General features: G+C 41.6%; 2 protein-coding genes across 2 annotated transcripts; one reads left to right on the top strand and one right to left on the bottom strand.

Moving 5' to 3' along the window:
• Window positions 1–4,207: 4,207 nt before the first annotated feature.
• Window positions 4,208–18,041, top strand: LOC101854842 (transmembrane protein 164; the record flags this gene model as incomplete). Its single annotated transcript, XM_013090544.1, is given in 4 exon segments — window positions 4,208–4,324; window positions 12,829–12,907; window positions 15,573–15,673; window positions 16,920–18,041. Coding segments are annotated over 4 exon segments (1,047 nt in total), but the record flags the coding sequence as incomplete, so codon positions are not given.
• Window positions 7,691–11,892, bottom strand: LOC101853280. Its single transcript, XM_005112588.3, has 4 exons — window positions 11,605–11,892; window positions 11,066–11,122; window positions 10,108–10,315; window positions 7,691–8,879 (listed from the first exon to the last, which is right to left on the bottom strand). The coding sequence occupies exons 1-4, from the start codon at window positions 11,711–11,713 to the stop codon at window positions 7,799–7,801; spliced, it is 1,455 nt and encodes a 484-aa protein (XP_005112645.1). The 5' UTR covers window positions 11,714–11,892; the 3' UTR covers window positions 7,691–7,798.
• Window positions 18,042–21,676: the final 3,635 nt, after the last annotated feature.

Raw genomic sequence — 21,676 nt, 5'->3', positions numbered from 1 at the left:
GGACCCTGGTACATGTAGCTCAGTGCGTCATGTGGTCAGTGAAGGAAGGACCCTGGTAAACGTAGCTCAGTGCGTCATGTGGTCAGTGAAGGAAGGACCCTGGTACATGTAGCTCAGTGCGTCATGTGGTCAGTGAAGGAAGGACCCTGGTAAACGTAGCTCAGTGCGTCATGTGGTCAGTGAAGGAAGGACCCTGGTACATGTAGCTCAGTGCGTCATGTGGTCAGTGAAGGAAAGAGCTCAGCCTTCTCTACTCTACACAGCTTCGATAACACTTGCAGTGTCAAGAGACTCCGGCAAGATAATTGTATTGTATTGAGATAAATGAGTGGTGAGTGGGCCATTCCACAGTAAATGACGGGATATTTGGACAAAAGTACTTTTTTTTACAATGATGACACTGTAATGTAATTCAATATCGGTTAAGTCATCTCAACTTTAAATGATCAGAACTTTTCCAAGACGCATTAAGAGTCATATTAAATGCAATAATTATTGAAGGGGGAAAAAAGCACTTCATGCACATTCTGTGACGTGTTTAGGTTTGGTAACCGACCGGACAGAAAAGGATAACCTCATTTGTCCCGTCAGTTACTGAAACTAAACACGTTACAGAATTTTCATAAAGTACTTTTTTTTTCAAGTGACTGAATTAAATATGTTCATAACCCCCGTTGGCGGGTGCTCTGGTGTGGTTTGCTTCTTCTTTCCTATCAAACATCTATCGTCCTGATCTCCCCTTCATCTTTTTTATGTTTGTTACTCTCTTGTAACAGCTGTAATCTTCTGGCGCTCATTTGACCGTATGCAGTTGCGAGCGCCGTAAAACTTCTACTAAAACTAAAACTACTGCCACTGTGTATAACGTTCTATAATGTAACAGGCATGTATGTCGTCACATTGTCCCTGCCACGACTGTCCATAACTTCTAGAACGTTCTATAATGTAACAGGCATGCATGTCCACTACCAGGCGCTCATCTCGGCCGGGCCTCATGCATAACGCATAAATCGCCGGGTGTCAAGAGACCTTGCCCCCGCCACGCGAGCACTTGGCCGCTCCCCCCTGATTGCTATGTGCGACTGGACAGACGATATTTTATTATAATATCGTTGCTGCGAATTGCAAACCGCGACCAACCTCATAGCCCCCCCCCCCCCCCCACACACACACACACCACACCCCGGGGGTGCTGCCACTGACTGAAGTGTCTTTAGGCCTTTTCCCAAAGGGGGAGGGGGACATTAGGTCTAACTTGTTCGTATGCACAGCAGAATTGTAAATGGGCTGATTCAACAATGTCATGCTCATAACGGTGCCTGGAGTGCAACAGGAAGCTCCTTCTTTTTCTTTCCTAATCCTTACTATTGTCATTTTTCCTCTACTTCTTTTGTGTGTATACATTAATAAACAAACGAATAAATAAATAAAGAAATGAATAAAGAAAGTTAATAAATAACATAAACAAATATGTAAATAAATAACAATTTAGAGGCATGATGAACTTTAAATTTCACTTTGATCACCGAAAATGAGTAAAATTGTTATGTGGCCATTCCCAGCGTTTCATCAGTTTGACTTTTCTGAAGAACGCTATTCTTCTTTCCTGTCAAATTATAATATATTACTAGCTGGGCCCCCTTTCGATGAAAGGAATGATCGGCGGTGCCTATACGTTCTTATACTAACCGTTCTCTGACCGTCTAGGCCAGTGCTTTAATATCAACTAAAAGTCACTGACCTACTATATTTACACTCTAATGGAATGGGGCAATAAATTTTGAGAGATGCAAAAAATTATAAGGTCTAGATCTATACTCTCAAAACAAAACGCGCCTCGCGAAATATCACTTCCGGATTTTCTAAAATTACAGAGACAGAAGCGTCGGCCTACGAAAGCGATCGGCGAAAAAAAAATATTTGCTTTTTGCAGCAAAACTGTCTCAAAACTGAAAAAACTAAGAGTGCCATGCTCTGGAGAATATTTTAAAGAATATTTTGGCGAAAACCGCATGTCGATCGATGCAGCCATTAAAAAGCCTTTTGATTAGCAAAATTCGGCCACCACAAATAGAGAATAGAAGATATGATATTAATTTACATTGCAGATGGGTTTTTTTTCCGAGTCACAACTAGATCTAGCTACGATATGTGTAATTTATTCTGCTGCTCTCGCTCGACCCGGCCTTGGTCCCAGCCACTTGGCGCACTTCTATCGTGGCGATACGAATGTTTTACCGTGCGCTCTTTTGCGGTTTTTGTTTGTTTTGTGGTTGGCGGGTGGTCTGGTGTGGTTTGCTTCTTCTTTCCTGTCAAACATCTATAGTCCTTATCTCCCCTTCTTCTTTTTTATGTTTGTTACTCTCTTGTAACAGCTATAAGCTTCCGGCGCTCATATGACCTAATGCAGTTGCGAGCGCCGTAAAACCTCTACTAAAACTAACCTTTTTTTCGGGGGGGGGGGGGGGGGGTGTCTTTGTCCCAATTTTTTCCCCTCAACACTGAATTGATGACGAGCGCTTGTCTGGTGTACGTAACTAAACTCAACAAGACTAAGTGATGATAGAACAGTGTGAGTTTGGGTTTTTTCTTTCTTTCTTTTTGCGTGGCTAGCCGGTATTGAATTATATTAAAAGTGGCATTCGACGCAACAAGTCATTCGGAAGACGGGCGTATGATCCAAGAGACGGAGAGGAGGGGTGGTTGGCGGGTGCTCTGGTGTGGTTTGCTTCTTCTTTCCTGTCAAACATCTATCGTCCTTATCTTTCCTCCTTCATATTTGTGTTTGTTACTCTCTCGCAACTCCTTAACATTTTCGGCGGCACTTATATGGCCTTATTGTGTTGCAAGTGCCGTAAAAGTTTATTAAAACTCTTACAAAAACAAGTAATGGGGAGGAGGGGTGATTTGTGGGCAAGGCTTGTTATAGGTCCTACTCCTTTACTAACTCTCCTTGGTTTCCATACGTATTGTCTTGCTTTTCCCTGCATGTAGCGGTCCTTGTGGGTGGTTGGAGGGCGCCCTTGATAGGTCCTGCTTCTTTACTTTCCCTCTGTTGGTTTTACTTTTCCCCAGCTCTAAATGACCGCTCATGTGTTTGTATGATGTTTCTGTCACTCAAACAATGTGAGAGGCCCTTCAAAGACTTTGTATGCTTCTGTTTACAGAAATGTGGGTGGTTGTTACAGAAATGTGGGTGGTTGTTACAGAATGTGGGTGGTTGTTACAGAAATGTGGGTGGTTGTTACAGAAATGTGGGTGGTTGTTACAGAAATGTGGATGGTTGTTACAGAAATGTGGGTGGTTGTTACAGAAATGTAGGTGGTTGTTACAGAAATGTGGGTGGTTGTTACAGAAATGTGGGTGGTTGGCGGGTGCTCTGGTCTGGTTTGCTCCTTCTTTCCTATAAAAAAATCTATCGTCTCTATCTCCCCTCTTTCTTTTTTTATGTTTGTTACTCTCTTGTAACACACACCTCTAATCTTCGGCACTTATTTGACCTTATTGTGTTGCCTGTGCTGTAGAACTCTTACTAAAAGTAAAAAACTTAACAGACAAATGTGACAGGCCCCTCAAACAAAGACTTTGTATGTTTCTGTTTACTCAAACAAACAAACGTGGGTGGTTGACGGGTGCTCTAGTGGGGTTTGCTTGTTCTTTCCTATCAAACTTCTATCGTCCTTATCTCTCTTCCTCCTTTTTTTTTTGTTCGTTACCCTCTTGTAACACCTCTATCTTCTGGCGCTCATATGACATTATGCAGTTGGGAGCGCAGTAAAACCTCTGCCAAAACAAAAACTCTCTTGAAACACATTTATTCCTCGACATTTATGTGATCTTATTGTGTTGTAAGTGCCGTAAAACTCTTACAAAAAGAAAAAGGGGGGCGAAAAATCTCGGAGGGCCCGTGTGCAAATTGCGCACGTTAAAGATCCCTTGGTGGTCTAAAATCGATAAGAGTAGGCTTCGGCCGCCACCCGGGCAAAATTCAAAATTTCCTACCAACTGAAAATATTAGGTGTGTCCCGCGCGCTCATATGACCTTATGCAGTTGCGAACGCCGTAAAACACTTTACAAAAACCAAAAAAAACCCCAAAAAAAGAAAAAAAGACTTTGTTTGATTCTGTTTACTCAAACAAACAAACAAACAAACAAACCAACAAACGCGACAGAACCTTCAAAGACTGTTGTTTTTTTCCTCCCCAGATATTCATCCTGGCGGCCCCACCAAGCCGGATCGTGACGTCTGCGTTCAGGCTGCACATGCACATGCTCACAGGCGCCCCCATCGCCATCTTGTTCCCCGTCATCAACACCAGGCTGGTGAGTCGTTCGTGCACACACCCAGGAACATGTGCATGTGTGTCACGACGCGGTGGAATCAGGCGCTCGTCAATTTTTAGGCGTGTTGAGTTAATGGTATCACCTTAAAGATATCAGGAATAGAAGTTGAGATGTATCCTATTGAAGAAGGCGGGGGTTTCCTGATTTCGGAGGTAAATCTATCAAGGAAAATGGCCTCCAAATGTTGGTAGTTTCCATAGCTTGAGAGGCCTTGGGAAATGAAAATTTACATTTTTTGTGCCTTCAATAAAATCCAGAAAAATTTTGTTTTTAAATTGATATAAAAGGTGTTGAGTTGGAGAACAAAAATTCGAGAAAAAAATTGCCAAACCGCTGCTAAAATGCCGTTTTCTTCTAGTTCCTTATTTTGGCGAGTGCCTGATTTGACCATGATGCCTGACATATATATATATTTATCGTTGGTGGTGCAAGCAATCCACTTAATGAAGTCTGAGTTTTTTATACACCTTTGACCAAAAATAAAGTAAGGTTTGTTGTGTTGTTCCTTTCAGGAATCAAGAAAAGCAATAAAGTTGTAAGCCTTGACCGACCATAGCGTTAAACTTCATTTTATTGATGCTGATGAAAGTTCCATCTTGGATAGAGCTTTGGGAGTTTGTAAAAATCAAAAGTTCTCCAAATTTGGACTTAATTGGATTGCTTGCAACAGCGACAACTGTAAAAATCAAAAGTTCTCCAAATTTGGACTTAATTGGATTGCTTGCAACAGCGACAACATACATGTGTGCGTACAGGGTGATAGATGCACCTGAGTAACATACAAAGAAAAGAAGGGAGAGAGATGATGAAGATGATTCTGGTATGGTGTGCTCCATCTTTCCTACTTGACTACGGTACCGGACATCTATCTAACGTCTTTATCTCTCTTTCCTGTTTTCTTTGTTTTATGTTACGTACAGAAACACCTATTATCCAGCCCCTTCAACACCAGACCGATGTGGAAGTCACATTCACACTGTCGTGCTCATGCTCTCATGTCATACGGTACATATGTGACGCAGCGTGGTGGAATCAGGCTCTCGTCAGTTTTTGGGCATGTAGAGTTATTGGTATCATCTTAAAGCTTGTTCACTTGTCTTTATTTGGATGAAAAAAATATCCATTTATCTTGAATACAAATCGAGATATTTGCGAATGAAGGGGATGTGGGTCACCTGTTTTCAGAGGTAAAATAAGTGAGAAAATGGCCGCCAAAGATTAGTCATTTCCTGAGCTTTAGAGTCCGTGGTAACTGAAAATTTACATTTTTTGGTGCCTTTAATCGACGTTTTTCAGAAAAATCCACTCAAAAATGAGTTTTTAATGCATGGGCATGAAAGGCATTGAGCCAAAAAACAAAAATTTGGAAAAAATTCATAAACCTGCGGAAAAATGCAAGTTTTTTCACATTTGATTATTTTGACGAGAGCCTGATTCCACCACGCTGCCTCACATATATATTATTTTCTTCACCTGTTTCCACCCCTTTCTTTGTCTAGGCTAGGCTACAGGACTCGTAATCGTGAGATTGCGGGTTCGGAGGTTTGATTCTCAGCTCGGTCCGACGTTTTGTCCTTGGGAAAGCGCGAAATTATTCCCATTTGGCTCAGTCCTTTCGGAGATGGACGTTAAACTTGGAGTTCCGCCTCTAAAATAACCCAATAATGTTGATAAAGGCGTTGAACCCATACCATTTCTCTCTCTCTCTCCCTCTCATACTCTCCCTTTCTACCTAATATTGCCTTGCAGCGCACCAAATCTTCCCTAGTTTAAACCAAAGATGAAAACTACATGCAAGATGGTGACAAGTAATGTTGGTTAGTTGAAATGCTATTTATTGTGATGTGCTCCTGGTTTGAAGCACAATACAAATCTGTGTGTATGTGGGATACGAGTGAGTACCCAAAAAGAGATTCATACGAGAAATAACTTTACCCTAAGTCACAGCAAAAATGTCAGCATACTGAATGAAGTAGGCTAACTGAGATGAGAATAGATGAGATGAGAATAGATGAGATGACGTATGTAACTTTTACATGTATCCCCATTGCAAAGAAATAAAGGGAGTGTGTTTTGAAATTACTTATATAGGTCAAGGTGAAATTTTTTTGTCAGGGGATAAAAGAAATTGGGTTCTGTTCTGTCCGTTTAGCCGCAAAAGTTATATCATATTTTAGTATATTATAAATATATATACTTTTGTGTCCAAAAACATCAAGTGTGAAGTATATGTGGCTCGGGTGCCTTGTTTAAATAAACATTGCCTCTCTTCCCCTCTGTCTCTCAGTGGAATTCTATTTTCCTGTTCATACTCTTTTTCTGTGGGTGGTTCGTGGGTGTTCTGGTGTGGTCTGCTCCATTCCTACCTAACATTTGGGGGCCTTCTGTCCTACTTTTTTTTTTTTCTTTTTTGTACATTACTATCTAGTAACACCTGTAATCTTCAGCTCTTATAATAACCTAATTAGATAAATAAATAAATAAATTACACTTTTATTTGTCCCAGAAGGGCACTTTGTTTTACCATGGCAAACATACGCTAGTGTTTGTAGCAACTAAAACAAAACTAAAGGCATTTCCTCAACTGGTGTCTGTCATATATATGCTAGGTACTTCATTTTGCAAGCAAGTTGAGGTTCTGATAATTTCTTGACTGGATTGCTGGTACCTCTGAGTCAGAGAATCTTGAAAAGAATGGTAGGAACAGGTCAGAAATTCTCCAATGAAACGTTTGTACAGAGTCTGGAATGGAATGTTAGTAACAAATTCAGGGAATCTGGAATGGAATGTTACTAACAAATTGAGGGGATCTGGAATGGAATGTCAGTAACAAATTCAGGGGATCTGGAATGGAATGTTAGTAACAAATTCAGGGGATATGGAATGTTAGTAACAAATTCAGGGGATCTGGAATGGAATGTTAGTAACAAATTCAGAGAATCTGGAATGGAATGTTAGTAACAAATTCAGGGGATCTGGAATGGAATGTTAATAACAAATTCAGGGGATCTGGAATGGAATGTCAGTAACAAATTCACCGGATCTGGAATGAAATGTGGCATCGGTGGCTTCGTGGTTACGCTCTCTGACTCACAACCATAAATCTTGGGTTCGAATCCTGTCTGGGGTCCGACATTGTGTCCTTGGGAATGGCACTTTACACGAATTTTCCTCACTTCACTCAGATGAGAAGAGGTACCCAGCTATACTTAGTAAAAGATCTTGTCAGTTTGCTAGTGTTTGAGCGCTTCATCAGCTGCTTGCACTGTATGCTTCCCGGGAAGCTGAGAATGTTCCCTAGTGTTCTAAGAAGCTGAGAATGTTTTTGAGTGCTCTATTGTCTGCTGAGGTAATATTATAGTGTAAAACGCATTGAGCTTACTGTCGGCGGGGATGTGCGCTATACAAATGCTATTTGCTATTGTTATGTATGTTAGTAGCAAGCCTGAACTGTCAGAGAATTTGGAAGGGCATGCTTGTACTGAGCCCACTCTGGTTCCGGCCATCCCTCCCACAACGACTGTGCGGGCCGCCCAGTATCCGACATGTGGCCGAGCGTGTGTCGAGGACAAACACAGGGGCCCCTGAGCTGCCTGGGCAGGTGGCCGCACTGTACTTGATCGTCCACATCATCTGTCCCCGGTTTTTGCCCCACACTGACTTGGTAATGTTCATCAGTTCTTGAAAGCCCGCCGCAGCTCTCTCGTCTTGGTGTGCCTTGAAGTAGTCCATGATGCTCTCTGTAAACTGGGCTATTCCACTGCCAGGATTGGCAGGAGATGCCCGCAGAAGGTCAATGCATTCCTTTAATTCACTTGCATTCGGAAACTGATTAAGAGTTTGCTCAACCCCATTGGCCTTCATTGCCTGGAATGTAGTGGTCCCCCCATTCATGTCCATGAGTAAACGTATTCTGTCGATGTCGGCATCAGTTAAGCCAATGGTTTTTAGATAATCTCTGTCCTCATAGATCTTCTGGCAGCCCTCCAGAATGAGGTTATCCGTCAGCTGGTTCAGCTCTCTCAAGTCGAGCAGGACTCCAAATGAAATGTGCTTGCTGCATCCGTGAGGGTGGGAAATGACCAAGCACAGAGAGCTCTTCTTTGGCAGAATGTTGGGCTCTGGCTGTGCCAGGTCCAGCAGAGATTCGAGTCGTGTGAGCAAGGTGAGGTCGTGCGTGAAACACTTGAGCTGACTGTGGTCATCGCTGAGCGTGCCCCCGGCCACCGTTACTCCCTGGCAGCGGACTACGCTGGTTTGTTTGTCATCTTCGGAGTCGTAGAAAAACTCGACGGTCGTGTGGCGGGCTTCCTGGTCGTCGAACACCACGTGGGCCGCTGTCTGGATGTAGAAAAAGGGACTGACCTCGTGGTCGGGGTCGCTAGACAGAGGGCAGTTTTTGAGGGGGCAGGGTTGATTCTGGCGGTCCCTCTCCAAGGCACCGATGTCAAAGAAACCACTACCCAGTCGCATGACCTTTGTCCCCTTGAGGTTAGGAGAGCCAAATTCATTAGGGCGCTTCATGCTAGTATATCTGTTCAGAGAAAAAGTTGGATGGTGAAAATTATGTGCCAATCTCATTTTGAGATATTTGCTTATGAGATATGTATATATTTTTTAAAACTATAGTAGAGGTTTTACGGCGCTCGCAACTGCATAAGGTCATATGAGCGCCAAGGGGTGGGTGTCAACAAAGAAGTCTTTACAGTGAATCAGGGTTACTCAGCTCACCTCTCTAGCTTCAACAGCACAAGGTCTGCTTCAGCTATCAAGGCACCCCAAAATAGCAGGTCACAAGAGAGTGACAAACATACAAAAGAAGTAGAGGAAAAATGACAATAGTAAGGATCAGGAAAGAAAAAGCAGCAGTTCCCTGTTGTAGATCAGGCACAGTTATGAGCGTGACACGAATCAGCCCATTTACAATTCTACTATGCTTGAATGAGAAATGTCCCCCCTTTGGGAATGGCCTAAAGACCCTTCAGTCTGTGGCACTGCCCCGGGGGGTTGAGACATGTATGAATAAATTTTAACAAAGAGAATTTAGAAGATCTCAAGGATTTGAGCCGGTGGGTATCCGACACTGGAATTATTCAAATAAGAGCCGTACTGAATTAATTGTAATTTAGGTTTGAATTTCCGGCACTGTTGTTTCAAAACGTGTCTTTTAATTCTTGCAGTTCTCAAAATAACACAGTCTAATGTGGTTATCAGCAGAAATACCCATGAAAGTTACATTTCAATGTGCATTCACATAAAATAAAACCATTATGCTACATTTGCATATAAGTATGAGGGTAGTGGGGAAATGAAGGGCTGTTTGCTTGCATGTACACGTGTGCGTGCGTTTATGGCCGCTGTGCTGTTGATACACATAGTTACACAAGTCATTTGTCGTAAACCCATGTTTGTTGATTGCCTCAGTATGCATTGTGCATCTACAGTCAGTCTGTTTCATTTTGGGGTAAGGACTCTATTTTGCACATATGAAGTTGCTAGTGTCATGAAATTAAATAGGGTACAAGATATATAGTTTCAGAGTCCTCTATTTAGATATCCCAAAAAGAAAATAAAGTAAATAAGTAAGTCAATGAATGATTGAATAAAGAAAGAAAGAAATTTTTTAAAATAAATAAATGAATGAATGAATGAATGAATTAGTTATTCAATAAATAAATAAATAAATAATTAAATAAATAAATAAATAAATAAATGAGAGTCATTGACTTAATGAACAGTGTAGGGATCTCAGGCCGACCTACCTGACCACAAGTCTGACAGTGAAAGCTGACAACAGCTGAACCGCTCTCAGCACATTGGGGTGTCTCCAGGGTTCAGGGATGTGTTGCAAGGAAACATCCTTTACACTGATGAAGTCCTTGTGCCCTGGATTTTTGCGGCATCGCTTAAAGTGACGACCCAGATCCAACTCGGGACTGTCGCCAAAGCAAATTTCCATTTCTCTGTCTCCTTAAAAAGGTACATATATATAAAGAAAGTGGTGGTCAGATGTGGAAATCATTTCATTCATCTCCAACAACAGAAAAAAAAGGAATCTTGTTTGAGCGTATGTGACTGGACTGGAACATAGGTGCTTTAATTTTCTAGTAAATACAAATATTTATATCGTGTTTCATGATCTTCCCTTAAAAGTGAAATTACCAACCTGACGACAAAAAAAAAAAATCTCAGTTGTACATTTTACAGGTAGAGTATTGGTGATGTATTAATGTTGTGATGCTTCAGTTTGATCTTTTAAAGTCATTTCAGTTTTTAACAATGTGTACTATTACTTATAGTAGTATGTTGATGATGGTTCTGCTCTCAAACAGTTATGAAGTGTCAAACTCAGTACTCCATAACTAATCGACAAATGAAGCACTTTTGCTTTTTGTAAGCATTGATGTAATGCCTTTCACTGTTTTACAAAAGATGATACAGCCAAAGGCTCCCCCATCCCAACCCATTTCTGCTCAGTTTCCACCAAAACTATTGTAAATGTATTTTAAAACAGCAGGACCATTTCAAGGAACAAAGTATATAGTGGATGAATTCAAGACTGTCTTAAATTGTGTCGATGGGGGCGTTCAAGACTGTCTTAAATTGTGTCGATGGGGGCGTAAAAACAACTTCATGAATAATTAAGAGTAAGACTGCAAGACTTGTGTTCAGACTCAAACAAACACAAGAGGGGGTAAAATACATGGTATATTGACGTACCTTGGTTTAGGCGTGCTATGTCAGCTTTGAGAACTGACCAGTCCTCTCTTGGTTCATCTGGGAAATACATGTAGAAATGGAGTACAACTTTTTTGCTACTAGATTTTTTAGCATTAAAAAATACGAAAAAGCTTTAAAAAAAAAATTATTATGCTTTGTATTATCTAGATTCTAGATATAGGTCCTCTAGGTCAAGATCAAATTAATCCTCTCGCTTGTGTATAGCGTTAATCAAACTCTTGCTTCTTTTACTAAAAGTTATAGTGAGACAAAAGTATGTAATATGCAGGTTTAGTTTTGTTAAAATTAAAGAAGGATTAGACATCTAGTCAAGAGTTGTGTGGTAGAGTCTAGATCTATGGTATTGGGCACGACAGCAACATTAACAGTTGTTTTAACAAAGGGATCTAGAATCTAGATATCTATATCTAGATCTAGACTCTAAATCGTGGTAAATCTGGGTTTTCATGAAATGTCGTATGGTTTTTTTCTCCCTCGTTAATGATGGTCTGGCTCTAAGTCTGCAATTAAATACCCACCACTCTTTACCGCGTCGGTTGCACAGTTGATATTAGCAGTAGTATTAGTGTCACTGTCACTACTGTCTCCGACTGTTCTGGTGCTGGGGCTTGTGGTGGTGTTCCCCATCCTCCTGACGACAGCTAGCCTACTGTACTGTCTTTGGGATTTACGTTATAGTCTCCCAAGTGGTTTTTGTTTTGTTAAAAAGTGGATATTTCGCTTGAGAAAGTGCAGATTTCACTGTGTGTTATTCGGCGGACACACGAATTTCCTGGCGGAATGATGTCTATTTTTGGCATCTGCTTCATCACAATTATTTTAGAACGGATAAATCCGATTTCTATAAATAGATTCGACTCGTTTCCGTATACTGAAAGTGTACGCTGAGGGCGGCCGTGCCCGGCTGATAACAATATTAATGCCATGATTTCATTAAAAATGCGTTACCAACACCCCTTTCGATTGCTATAATTGTCTTCAGCTTTGTTCGTTAAATGAACAACTCCTACTGATTTTGTGACTGTGTGATTTTTATAAACCTTTGTAAGTTGTGTATATTGCGCTAATTCAGCTTGTTCAGCAGAGGCTAAGGACCAATTCCTTTATTTATAATGAATAATGGGTTGGAGATCGAGGAAAGGAAATGAGAATCACCATGTAATAAAAGAATTAGTGCAAATTGTCAGTCAGTTCTTTCGTCTCTCATGCCACCAAGAAATGACTGTATTTTTCTTTTCTTTCTCTTTTTTTTGTTTTGTTTTTTTTTTTGTTTGTCACTGTATTTTGAAGATCTCAACCACAAAAAAGGAAAGTATTTTTACCACTTGTTATGTTGATTGCCGTTGTCATTTCGTTTTATTCTCCACCTTTGTTGATATGGGTAGTGAAGTGCTATACATCTGAATCATTCGTTTGATTCTTAGTTGTGGTGTGTTTGTAACAGCTGATATGTTTTGTTTTTTCTGCTGTCCTTACGTGTATATGATCTATGTATGGTTGTGAAAGTTCTTCGTTATGTGGTTGAACTGGTTGTTCTTGTAACTGTGATTTTATCTTATGTGAATCTCTCACTGATCATATTTATATGATTGATGAAAAGCGCTCAGAGCTCACCCTAATATGGGATAGAGTGCTGTATAAATGCAGTCTATTATGATTATTTTTATTATTATTTTTATTATTATTTTTATAATTACTTTTAAGTCTTAAAATAACTACCATCCCACTTGTTTCCTTTTCAGCTTCCTTTTGAGACTGGGGTTTACTTTCTTCAGCACGTCCTGATGTTGATTATTCCGTTCTATCTAATGAAGACTGGAGGTAGGTGAAATTGCGGGTGGTTGGAGGGTGCCACTGACAGATCCTACTTCTTTACTATATATCCCTCACTTGTTTCTGTTTATTTGTCTTACTTTTTCCTTACTCAGAACGACCCTGGTGTAGTTTGCTTCTTCTTTCCTGTCAAACATCTATCGACTTTATCTCCCCTTTTTCTTTTTAGAGTTTGTTACTCTCTTGTAACACCTCTAATCTTCGGCACTCATATGACCTTATTGTGTTGCAAGTGCTGTAAAACTCTTGCTAAAACTAAATTATCTCTCCTCCTTTTTTTGGTTTGTTACTCATTTATAACACTTCTAATATTCGGCACTTATATAACCTTATTGTGTTGCAAGTGCTGTAATACTCTTACCAAAACTAAAAATATCAGAGTGACCGTTATTGCGTTAATTTTCTTCTCTGTATGTATAAGTGAAATAATGTTTTGCTACAACCGTGGGATTGTTGCTGTATTATACTATTAGTGGATTGGGCTACACTGCCTTTTTTTCTTCAGAGCAGTTTTGAGACTGACAAAACTCCTTTTTTTCTCCAGAGCAGTTTTGAGAAAAATAGGGTTTCTTTTGTCAGCGTAACTAGTCACAATATCAGTTTGATTTTTTCACACAAGTAGGGTTACTGATCAGGCTTTCTCGATTTGGCTCCAAAATGAAAAAGAAAAGAAAAAAGGCGTTTTGTCATCTTACAGCTGTACGGTTCTGAGAATGGGTATTCCCTCCCTATGTTGAGCTTGGGATTTTCTCTCCCTGAAAAGTTTCACACTTTTGTTTGTTTGTTTAGTATAGGGTTTTACGGCGCTCGCAACTCACACTTTACAAAATGACTGTCATTGTAATAACTGGGTTGGGTTTTTTTATGATACTGGAGACATGCAATTTGTTCCTGCTGAAAGAAAACTTTGTCATTTTTTAACCTTTTAATTTTTTTTTTTTTTTTTAATTTTAACTTTTTTTTATTGGGAAGGGGGGTTGTCATTTTTTAACCTTTTAATTAAAAAAAAATAAATTTTTAACTTTTTTTTTATTGGGAGGGGTGGGGGGGAGTTGCTTACACTTGAAGCGAGGTCAAATAAAGAGATGCATTGTTCTGTCAACTGTGACAGATGGTTGTGTAAAGTTGTAAGACAGCATTTATTTCACTTGCAAGATTTTTTTTCTTGTGGCAAGGGTTTTTGCTTGGGAAGCCTTTTATGCCTTGTGGAAGGGACGATTCTTCTATTCTGAAAGACTGTTGGACGTCAGTTTTGGGGCACGTGACTTTGTGAGAAAAATGAAAGAGCTTTAGGCATTACATTTTCTTGACGAAAATTATGGCTTGCTTATTTCCAAATTTTATGTTGTTATTTTGCTCTTAGGTTGCTAGGGAAAAACGTCAACGCCTAGCTTTTTGTTTTGGTCGATTTTTGATAAATGGAAAATTATTTCTGGAACGGTTCACTTGAATGACTTTGTTTATCCAGTACTTTTGGTTTTGTTTCATGTCCGTGATTATTTGCTTTTGTTTTAAAGTTTCAGTGTCTGCTAAGTATGTGCCAACTCAAGTTGATTAAATGTTTTCAGGGGGCTCTCGTGGCTTAGAGGTTAAGGTGTTGGCCTCTCATTCAAAGGTCCCGGGTTCGAATACGGGTAGTGACAGAAACATTTTCTTCTCTAAATTTGTCTCATTTCACCTCCTTTCCTGCTCTCTAGCAATGTTCTGTCGTCTGCTTTTGTCTCCTCTTTCTGTCCCCACTCCCTCATCTCCTTTGCCCCCTCCTCTGGGCTCCTGATTCTTTCTACAGCCTTTCTACTGCTACTCCTTGGCTTCTTCTTACTGCTGTCTTTCTGCCACACCCCGACATCTAGCCTTCTCGGACAAGGGCAAAAAATCTCGGAGGGCCCGTGTGCAAGTTGCGCACGTTAAAGATCCCTTGGTGGTCTAAAATCAATAAGAGTAGGCTTCATCCGCCACGCGGGCAAAATTCAAAATTTCCTACCAACTGAAAAAGTTTAATGTCCCGCGTGCTCATATGACCTTATGCAGTTGCGAGCGCCGTAAAACACTTTACAAAAACAAAACAAAATTACAAAAATATGTTTTCTCCTTTGTACATTGCTTTTGTTTATTTTTATAAGTTTTAGTGTCCACCAATAATGTGCCTGCTCAATTTGTTTGTATACGTGGATCATCACACTTTCCACTGGACAGCCCTAAATGACCTCTGAGCTACCCTTCTCCCTCCGAGACCTAACATTGACAACACACTCTATGGAACATTACAGCAACTGCAGCAAACCTGCACTTATCACTACATGGCATTGGACAGAAGGGCGAGAGCCCAGCTGTTGCTGGATTGATAACAACAACAACAACATCAACAATAACTACTATAACAACAACAACATCAACAATAACTACTATAACAACAGCAACAACAACATCAACAATAACAACAGCAACAACAACAATAACAACAGCAACAACAACAATAACAACAGCAACAACAACAATAACAACAACAATAACAGCAACAACAACAACATCAACAATAACAATTATAACAACAACAACATCAACAATAACAACTATAACAACAGCAACAACAACAATCTGATTGTGTGATCGGCTAATGTGTTCTCCTCTCCACTCCCCTTGTGCGTTACAGATCCCTTCATCCCCGAGGAGCTCTTTGACTTCAGCTGGCCGATGGTCTCCTTTGGGTTTTTATTTATCTACCACTTCCTGCCTTTGCAGCTGCTGGCTTATGTAAGTCATTCTGTTGTCTTTATAATAGTAGTAGTAATGATAATAATAGTAATTAAAACTATTTGTATAGCGCATTTCCCCGCTCGACAGCAAGCTCTATGCGCTTTACACTATATTATTATTACCCCAGCAGACCATAGAAGACGTGGGAACCGTCTCGGCTTCTCGGGAAGCATACAGTGCAAGCAGCTGATTAAGCGCCCATTAACTTCAACTAACAAACTGACAAGATCTTTCACCGCCTATTCCCACCTGGGTGAAGTAAGGGAAAATTCGTATAAAGTGCCTTTCCCAAGGACACAACATCGGGCCCCTGACGGGATTTGAACCCACGACCTTATGGTTGGGAGTCTGAGAGCCTCACTACTTGACTTGGCCACCTACGCCACGAAATGCAGCACATGACAGGAGGCTCCAGATGACTAAATGGTCGAAGTTTTAGGATGGGCAGGTGCAAAGCATACAATGGAACCATACGTGAGGCAGTGCGGTGGAATCAGGCTCTCGTCAAAATAATCAAAGTGAAGAAACTCGCATTTTTGTGCAGGTTTGTGAATTTTTATCAAATTTTTGTTTTTGGGTGCTACACCTTTCATGCCCATTAAAAAACTCATTTCTGTGTGGATTTTTCTGAATAACGTTGATTAAAGGTAAAATAAATGTAAATTTTCAGTTGCCACAGACTCTTAAGCTGAGGAAATAACCAATCTTTTTCAGCCATTTTCTCACTAATTATGTCTCTGAAAACAGGTGACCCCACCTCCTTCATTCTCAGATATCTCGACTTGTATTTAAATTTAAGATAAACAGATTTTTTTTCATCCAAATAAAGACAAGTGAACAAGCTTTAAGATGATACCAATAACTCTACATGCCCAAAAATTGACGAGAGCCTGATTCCACTAAAACTAAAACTAAACCCCCTCGAGAGATAAAGAGATAAATGACCTTGCTCTGGTGCGGTTTGCTCCATTTATTTTTCCCTATTAAACATCTGCTGCCCCCTTCGTATGTCTCCTTTCTCTTTTACTTGTATGTTACTTTCTAGGAGATGGGCGGTTGACGGGTGCTGTAGTGTGGTTTGCTCCTTCTTTCCTATCAACCGCCTGTCGTCCTTATCTCTCCTCCTCCTTTTTTTGTGTATGCTACTCTCTTGTAACACATCTATTCTTTGGCAATCATCTACATTTCTTGGTGTTCCTTTTGATTTGAAACCGGGGTCAAACGGAACAATTGCTGTCCTCAGGTGTCCCAGGTGAACCTGAACAACATGCTGTGCCCGGCCGTGTCGGACCCGTTCCACGGCAAGTACTACCGCCTGTTTGCCATCGCGCACCAGTTCATCCTGATCCCGTGCCAGGGCAAGCTGTTTGTGCTGATCGCCAAGGCGTTTGGCCTGTTGCCGGCGGACAACCCGCCCGACCAGTGCCCGGCTGGGGAGGCGGTCAAGAGCCCGTCGTCCAACTACTGCGTCGGCAACAACACGTGCTGCTCCTCCAACGTGAGTTGCGAGTCGACGGCCAGCAGCGCCAAGAGGCTGGACGACTATGACGACAGCGGCTTTCTGGGAGCTGGCTGCGCTCTCGGCGGGAAGGACATGGCGGACTCACAGGTTCATGACGGTCACGCGGATGTCTCGGTCAGCGAGCAGACCTGTAGGGGTTGTGAGGAGACGGAGGAGGAGGAGGACGAGGGTGTGCCCGGGGCATGTAGCAGCAGCGGGGAGGACCAGCCGATGACCGTGGTCCGGCGTCTGGTCAACGGGCGCATCGTGGAGGACGAGCACGGGAGGGGCGGGAAGGGGGAAGGGGAGGGCGTCGGTGTGGACGGCTCGCTGGCCCCTGGACGTGAGGAGAGCGGCTGTAACCTGATGGCGGACGGCGCACCACCCTCGCGGCGGCAGCAGAGCGGCCAGAGGTCGGTGAATGGCACGGGGAAACCCCTGACCATGTCCGACCTTGAGACCACGAGGAACGGACACGCCAAGATGCACTGATAGTGTGCCCAGCTCTCGGAGATCGTTCAGTTGCATTTAATTCACAGTTACTCACTTTGTCCAACTACAGTTTCTTGGGGGTTATGTTTTTTGCAGATCTTTTGATTCTGCAATTTTCGTTTTAAGAAATTTGTTCCGCATTGGAGTCAGAGAGTGTATTTATAGCGCACGAAACCCCGGAGATGATGTGATTTTTCCCCCCCTCAGGCCAAGTTTTTCTATACCACAATTGTGGCCAGAGTTTTTCCCCTAAGGTGAAACAAAACAAAACAATTAGTGTGCCTCCGTCTTGTGACTTGCTCCTCTACTTTCTACGCAATAGGAAAATTCAACTTGTTATAGGTTGTTGTTTTTTTCACTAACTTTTTTTTTTTTTAAATGAAACAAACCTTATTCCCCCCCCCCCCCCTTGGGGTGCCTTGATAGTCGAAGCAGACCTTGTGCTGTTGAAGCTAGAGAGGTGAGCAGTCTAAGTCTGATTCCCTGTAAAGTCTTCTCTGTTGACACCCACCCCTTGGCGCTCATATGACCTGATGCAGTTGCGAGCGCCGTAAAACCCTCTACTATAAAAAAAAACAACCTTATTCCTGGAATGCTTTGAAGTCCGACTTTGAGGCATGCTCATTTTTTTTTTTAGCATGGAGAAGATATGCCAGAAAATGTAACCCGACTAACCAGGTAACCCTGTCGCAACAGTGCAGATTTTAAAAAAAGATCTACCCTCCGTCAAAAAGGGAGGTCCTTCTGTTCTAAGTAAGTGAGAGGATAAGATAATCTGTGTCGACAGCAACAGAATGTTGTTGTCTCTTCCTTCGTTTCCTTTTTATTCTGCTCCATTAGCTTCTTTCTAGTTCAATTGTCTCTTTGAAGTTTTAAAATTTTGTTGAGCGAGGCGTATTTACGAAAACAAAAAAATCAAGTTGCAAACCCACTTTCTGGGGACAGGTGTTTGGTCCCGATTCTTAACGGAGGAGGAGTCTGTTGCCCCCCCCCCCTTCCCACCCCGTCCCACCACCTTTATTAACATCCTTACACACTGGTCCGCCTCTTAATTAAATAACCTTAGTAGTGTAGCTAGTGGCATTAACTGTACCATTTCATATTTCAAACAGGAGTTCACCTCTTTAATGACTTCACAGGGTTGGTAGAAGTGATAAACCTATGATACCATTTCACTTTTGGCCGGTTTTAAGCACAAGGGGGCAATCCCGAAAAATGCTGTTTTGAGAAAATCGACGGTAAAATTTTTGCCCCCTGTTCAGTTTCTTTAAAAGGCAAGGAGAGTCTTCTCTGTAACCAAACAAATATACACACCAATGAAACCAAACCTCTCTTATAGGTATGGTATGGCAATGCCCACTTTTGGTATAGGTCAAGATTTCTGGAAACCCCCAAGTTCTCGGTTAACCTGCTTGTCCTTAAAAGCGATTGCGTTTCAAACTGGGGTAAGAACAAGGTGGGAGTTTGGTCAGGAGTTTCACCGCCTAAGATAACTGTGGGGGGGAAGTTGTCTCCCTTTTGCAGAGGTTCAGAAGATGTGTGGTGGGAGTTTGAAGGGGTGGGAGGGGGGCTGTGGTGGGTTCCTCTAGCATGTTCTGAGAGAAAGAAAAAAAAAACCCAGTTGTTTGTTCAGAGATATCTTCTTTTTTTTGTGTGTGTTTTACTGCATATGTAACGTACCCTCATGCACCTCGTGTTGCTGGCCAAAGTTACGTAAAGAGATTGGGGATTATCCCTCAGGCTTTGCACTTTTGTACCACAACACTTTGTGGTGCTAGTTGAAGCCATGTTTAACTTCCTCGTTGTTAATTATCAGTTTTACATTTCTAATGCTCAGGAGTTTGCATTTTTTTAAAATTGAGTTTGTTCCCTTTTTTTTCTGTTTCAACATGAAGAAGTTTTTGTGTGTCTGTCTATTTGTTTGTGTGTCTGTCTATTTGTTTGTTTGTTTGTCTTTTTGTTTGCCGTTGTGCAGATCGGACAATCAAGGACAAATGAAATAATGTGACGTATCCATTAGCTCATGTATACCTGAGACGTCTGTTAAAAAAAACCCAATGTAATTCCTCTTTAGAAAAGTGTACTGAGATTGCAATCATAGCCGCGGGTGGTTGGAGGGTGCCACTGGCAGGTCCTAGGTCTTTTCTTTCTCTTCCTCGTTTCTGTTTTGTCTTGTCTGTCTGTCCCACTTTTCCTATGCACTAAATGACCGTTACTGCTTTGATGTGCGTCTCTTAATTTATCGAACAAACAGACTGTCTAGAGCGGAATGTTCTCACGAGGACTCCACCCTTCAACGGGCTACGGCTTTTTTCATGCTCCAGGCTGGTCTGATCTAGATTTTGTTGAACAACGTAGCCGAAAACATTACAGTCAATGGAAATAATTTTCCAGACAAACGGCTAAGGGAAAGATACCGGGAAAATGCTATGAGTATGAGTGTTTCGTTGATAAAAAGTTTTCACTTCTGGATGCTGTACTAAACATGTCTGTACGTTCATCATGGAAAGAAGGTAATTGATTACAGGGTTCAGCCCATCGCCAATGAAAGGAGAAAAAAAACCTGTACCGGGGTCCGTTTGAATGCATATTGTACGGGTACCTTAATGTGGTTGGTCAACGGTCACTGATGTAATGATTTTTGGGGCTTGTGAGATGCCACGAGCAACTGTCTGTCCTGGAGTCATGTTGTCATACCGAACCCTAAATATGTTTTTTTGTCTGTGCACAATAATAAGCCATGGTACTATCTCCGATTCTCCCTTCTGAGTGAAAATATTTTTGTTATATGCCGTGGTTTCTTTTTTTCTAAATCTTTTGAAGTACTTTGACACCCCCTAGAATTAGGATAGAGCGGTAATGGAAAGTTCCTAGCGTACACAGCATTTGCCTGTGAGGCGGTGGTTTTGCTGCTCATCCTGTCCCACACGTGTTGTTTGTTGCTTGTTCTGACACAGTGCCTGCCTCTGTGAAAAACACGTGTTGTTTCGGGAACCATTCCACTGAGTGTGAGAAAGAAACATGGTGAAAGACACGTGGCAGAGAATGAATTTACAGAGAGAGAGAGAGAGACAGAGGGAGAGAGAAATGTGGCAGGGACTGAATTTAGTTTTATTTAGAGAGAGAGAGAGAGAAATAGAGATATAAAGAACAGTGGTAGAGAGAGAGAGAGAGAGAGAAATAGAGGTATAAAAAGAAATGTGCAGAGACTGAATTTAGAGAGAGAGACAGAGAGAGAGATTACTGTTGCTGGTTTAGAGTGTTGGTTCTCGCGGTGTCGTCACGAGCGAGCGAGTGAACGTGGGTCAACGAGGAGACGTAACCTGTGTGTGATTACTGACTACCAGTGAAAAAGAAATTGTGGTCAAGGGTTTGTGCATTAACAGTTTTTGAAGAACTGCCGTAACTAGCAAACCGCTGGTTACGTCCGTTTGTTGAGTTTCCTACGTGTTAGATGGTTCGTCGCCTCGGAACTATTTGGTCCAAAGTGTACTTAACCCTCTCCCTACGCCGTGTTTTACTATCGTATCCATACGATGTGGGGAACTCTGTGCCACCACTTTCCAAAGAGGAAATTTACTGGTTAATCCGATCCGTATGCTTTGCATAGCAGTCTGTCAAAATAATTTTTTGAGAAATACAGAAAGTTTCAAAGAGATTTTCGCACTAGAAGTATTCTAAAATATGAAGAATACAACGGCGGGGGGTACAAAAGGACCCCAGGGCGTACAGATAGGGTTAAGTAAAGAGTGACTTTGGACAAAATAGTTCTGAGGGGACAAGTTGTTTCTATGGCCGGCCAGTGGAGTAGTCGGTGGTAGTGTTTGTGCTGCATGGTGCGTGGGTCGAATGTTTGCGTACACATACATATGTCCAGGACGTTCTAGTCTCTCTGTGTTTTATGATATTTGACATTATTTGCACCTTTTGTCCTGCTCAGATGTGACACACTTTATGCTCAATCCATTGTTGCCCGTGCATTGTTCTGTCTTCTGACTGGCGGGGGG

Source organism: Aplysia californica, unplaced genomic scaffold (genome assembly GCF_000002075.1).
Source record: "Aplysia californica isolate F4 #8 unplaced genomic scaffold, AplCal3.0 scaffold01329, whole genome shotgun sequence".
Lineage (NCBI taxonomy): Eukaryota > Metazoa > Mollusca > Gastropoda > Aplysiida > Aplysiidae > Aplysia > Aplysia californica.
The sequence above is the reverse complement of the archived record's forward strand: the minus strand, read 5'-3'. Positions and strand labels throughout refer to the sequence as shown.